Source organism: Adiantum capillus-veneris, chromosome 19 (assembly GCF_014529385.1).
Source record: "Adiantum capillus-veneris isolate H3 chromosome 19, ASM1452938v2, whole genome shotgun sequence".
Taxonomy (NCBI): domain Eukaryota; kingdom Viridiplantae; phylum Streptophyta; class Polypodiopsida; order Polypodiales; family Pteridaceae; genus Adiantum; species Adiantum capillus-veneris.
The window spans coordinates 13,035,678-13,040,426 of record NC_140949.1 but is presented as its reverse complement, the minus strand read 5'-3'; the positions used below and the strand labels follow the sequence as shown (position 1 = coordinate 13,040,426).

The following is a 4,749-nucleotide window of genomic DNA, read 5'->3' as shown; positions in this document are numbered from 1 at the left end:
GAAGTGATCCTTCTTTATTGGAAGAGATGTTGTGACCCTTCAACAGTGGAGGAGACAATAAGTATACGGGAGAAAAGCACACTCCTTATGGTTTATAATAACTGGGTGAGAATGGTGCCACCTTGCCGTCGTATGTATTTTTTCTTCCTTGAGAGCACAACCAAAGTTGTTTAAAGTACAAGTGGCGTTAGAGTGCGCCTATGGATTGAGTGCATAAGTAGTTGGTTGGTCAATCAAGCTTCTACCTCCCTCACCTCCTTCTGCACACATGATTAGAACGCTAGTTTAACTCCTACAATCAAACCCTTGACCTAGAAAAGGGATGGGCTTGTGAGTAAATGACGGACGGTGATAATGGGAGGACGACGTAGATGAAAGCTGGTGAAGGGGCCCGGGACAATTATTAAACTGGACGTTAAAAAGGTGGCGAAATGAAGGTCGCCACAGAGAGAGAGAGAGAGAGAGAGAGAGAGAGAGAGAGAGCGCTGCGTCTTCGAGCTTTGGCGCTGGCTATGGCTGCTGCTGCTCTGCTGCTCCTGGCACTTTTGGGCAGTTTGCTCGGTTTAGAAGGCGTTCACGCCTCTGCCTCAGTCTCTAACGCCTCCGCTAAGTTGCTGCTCCTCTTCACTTTCCAGCAGGAGGCACCACCCAGCAGCGTGGCATCCCCACCCGCGGCAGCCCCGGCCACTAGCACCCCGGGCACCACTACCTTTGGTGGGCTGCCTCCCCCCGGCCTTGGCCAATCAGCCCTCGTGCTACAACCCCTGACGTCCATCCTCCTGTCCACTCAACAACTCACCTTTTATGTCCAAAATCCCTCCTCGACCAACGCCCCCATTCTCATCTCCCTTGCCGACGGCACCACCGCCCAGTTCGTCGATGGCTCCACCCCCAACACTGTGGACTTGCATACCCTTGTCGTCGACCGCGTCGTCGTTCAGAATCTCTAATGCCAGCTCGTCTCTAGTGCCTCTTGTTAAGCTCATAATGAATTCTGGTTAGCACTAAGCCAATCACACATTCCTACTAGCTAAAATCATGTGCTTTCAATTAAACAAAGATAGAATAATCCTTAACTTGTGCTGTTCATCTTATGTTGACATTACTTGTCTGTAATTAACAAAAATGTTTTGTTAAACAAACTCATTATTCATTGTAAATTCGGATGCCACGTATCCTATGGATCCCCTTCCCCCCCCCCCCCCGCCCCCCTTTTTTTTTTTTTGGGGGGGGGGGGGGGGGGGGGGGGGGAGAGAGAGAGAGAGAGAGAGAGAGAGAGAGAGCATGTGTGTCTATATGGGTGATGAAGAGAATGGATTGAGATAGAGTAGTTGGTATTGAAGTCGCTATGTAATGCAAGTATCCAAGGTTCTCTATCTCAAATCCTTGGAGAGTTTGGACTTCCACCATAGCCTTATTGCTTTCCATGAAAATGAGACCATCCATATAAAGTAGAACAAGAACAAGTAAACCTTGTAGTAGAGTTTGTGTTCAGCATGACTCCTCCCCAATACTTGTGATTGTAGGTGCTCATCGATCCTCCCATACCAAGATCTTGGTCCTTGATTTAAGCCACTCTTTGTTTAGCTTGCATGCCATGTTCTCTCCACATGCAACTACATAACCCTTGGGCTTCAAATAAACTTTCTTCTCAAGCTGCCCAATGAGGAAGACATTCTTGATTTCAATTTTTGTCATAAAATTAATTTTTAACGTTTTAAAAGTATTTTCCATCTTAATCTGGCCACTTAAGTCTGGGGCATGTGCAAGATCATGTGTATCCATTTTTTACAGTTTTTACAGACTTGGAAATGCTTACAAACAAACATTTTATGCAAATAGTATGGCATGCTACCATAGTTGTGCTCACTTTTGAGGGCCAAGAATCAATGCCTACACAATATACATGGCCAAGAATTGATTGGAAAGTCCTGATTTTCAATTAATCTTAAAAAAAGAGAACTTTTTATGTGTAAAGACTCTCCTAGTCTAGCATGTCATGCACTATCACAGCATTGTGATCCTAACAAAGACTTGAACGTAAGTAGAGTATTGCTCATATATAATTGTAAAAGTTATTGTGCACATTAGGTAAGCACATATTGAGGTGCTTATTTTGAATTATTGGTATTTTCTTTGCCATGTGTGTAATTTTTTATGAATTATCCTAATTAAAATACTTAGTTGATTATACTTTTATTTTTTAACACAAGATATCTGTAGATGCAAAGCTCATTTTGCAAGATCCTACAGTGATTTGATAGATACACCTCTAAGGAATGTGGTCATGTCAAAAAATTCAAACTTCAACGGTTAAATTTTAGTAGATGTTTCATAAAACAACACCTTAGCCCATTAAAATAAGAAAGTTAATTCTTAAATAAATTATAATAAAAATTAAACTACATTTTTTCTTATGGATTTCATAAATTCTCTATCACTAGTTACAAGTTGCTTGTAGAAAAAAAATTGACTCAAAATAAGCACCGTAAGCCAATCTTTCACCCATTTCATAGATCCTCTATCACTAGTTGCAAGTTTCTTGTAGAAAAAAATTGACTCAAAATAAGCACCGTAAGCCAATTTTTCACCCATTTTAATTAACTTCATTTCTTTGGTTCACCTATCGTGTAGATCTAAGGGTTTTGAATGTTCCAAAGCTAAGATTTTTACATTTTTATGTCATCTACGTGTTTTGTCTAGCCTCTCAATCCTAACTGGCCATGCAAGCACATATAGTAGTGACTCCACATCAGCAAATGTTTGGGCTATGTTAAATGTCACACTTAGTATCCAATTGCCAAAACTGGGTAAACCTGATCTTGCACCCACCCTCCGGGGAAAATAAAAGAGAACAAGTGAAGTTGAAAAAAGTACTTATGAACCGACTCGGTCAAAAGCTTGGGACCAAAAGGAGAGAGGCCATAAAAGAGCAAGAGTAATTGTTGTTTAGTTATCTCAGTCATAGGTAGAGGTCAAGGAAGGGTGAATATATCATGAGCAGCCTTGATCAAAGGTACATAACAAAGGACAAAGGAGGTTACCTAGAGCAATTATAGAAGTCTAAAAATAGAAAGTAGTTGTGCTAGGTTTAGTTAATCAAAATAAATCTATAGACTCCAAGTATGAAGTTTGAGAAGCCTGATGATAAATTTTTAACTTGCCACAAATAGTCTAAATTTAGCAAGCCTAATTTAGCAAGCCTAATTTAGCAAGTTTTGGGATCAGCATGGTGGCATCTCTAAAGCATTGTGCTAAGGTTTTGCACATGAGGTAAAACTCTAAAGGCCAAGAGTGATTTTTATTTTTACCAAATTTCATCCTAATTTAGTAGGTTCTAAATAAGCAGGTAGCCGGGTCAGCTTCATAAAGCCACCCGAGCTAGTTAAATTTAAGGGTAAGTTTATGGTTCTTAATAAGTGAAAGGGAAAATTTAAAGTCTAAGTTTCGATCAAACTTGCCATTTTGGATAAGTTGACCCTACACTTTCTCTTCTAAGTTTGGATAGGCCACATGTCCCGGAAGTAGCTTGCACTTTCTTTTGTGAAGTTAGGCAAGTTGGGGTGTGTGTGTGTGTGTGTGTGTGTGTGTGTGTGTGTGTGTGTGTGAGTGCATCCTTACTAAAGACAAGTCAAAAGAGAAGAGGGACGAGTTCTTTCAAGGGGGACATGTGTTTGCATAAGCATTAAGTTGCATTTTAAACCTTTATTTCTCATTGGACAAGTTTCAAGCATTCCATATGAAGACTAATGGTAAGTTTGCATGAATGTAAAAGAAGAGACTCGTTGGATTTTGCTCTCTCTCTCTCTCTCTCTCTCTCTCTCACACACACACACACACACACACACACACACACACACACACACACACACACACACATTTTAGGGTGCTCAAGAATGGCTAAGCAAGAGTTCTCACACTCCGTCTCACATGGGTGCTCAAGAGAGTCTATATGTTTGAAAGCTTGTCTATGGGTGCAAATCCAAGTAAGCGAAAGATTGTCATCTTCTTCTTCATTTTCTATCGCTCTATTATGCTAATCTATGTGAAGACCTTGCTTATGGAGGAAACATATATGGAGTACAATTTCTCTTGCTTGAAAAATACCTCTTTCACCCTCATCTACCTCTTTCCCCCACAATTTTTTCTCCCTACTAGGGTGTGGGTCTTTCATAGTAAGCATAGATGAGCCTTCACCTTCAAAGACAATGATTGGGTGAGTAAGTTGTTGCAAGCTTGATTCATGGTATGCGTACACTTAAAACTTATGAACATTTAAAAAGAAATCTTAAAAGTCAAAACAAGACAAAATTCTTTATAAAACATGTTTATTCAAACCTAGTTCTTACCTTTGATAGGATTCATAGTAAGTATTTACAATATTTACAGTATCCTTTACCTTAATGTCTTGTATCCACCTTGCATCTCCAAAAGGATAGTTCTTAAATTTGACAAGATATCATCGAATAATCTTGCCACTTCTTAAATCCTTGTCCTCATGTCTTAGAATTCTCTTTGGTTGCAAGATCTCTTCTTGACCCTCAAACTCAGGTTGTTCTTCACTTATTTTCTCTTTGGGTGGCTCGCCCTTATAAGGTTTCAAGAGATCCACATGAAAGACATTATGAATGAGCCAAGTGCTAAGTAGCCTTAGCTTGTAAGTTGTTGCATTGATAAGCTTAAGAATTTGAAATGGCCATAAAATATTTTTGCTAACTTAGAAGAATATATTTGGTGACCCATTGGGTG

At 39.9% G+C, this 4,749-nt stretch overlaps 1 protein-coding gene across 1 annotated transcript; it reads left to right on the top strand.

The window, feature by feature from the left end:
• The first annotated feature begins 400 nt into the window (after positions 1-400).
• Positions 401-1,160, top strand: LOC147433586 (uncharacterized). Its single transcript, XM_086489751.1, has one exon. It carries the CDS (start codon positions 432-434, stop codon positions 948-950), a length of 519 nt encoding a protein of 172 aa, XP_086345877.1. The 5' UTR covers positions 401-431; the 3' UTR covers positions 951-1,160.
• The last annotated feature ends 3,589 nt before the right edge of the window (positions 1,161-4,749 follow it).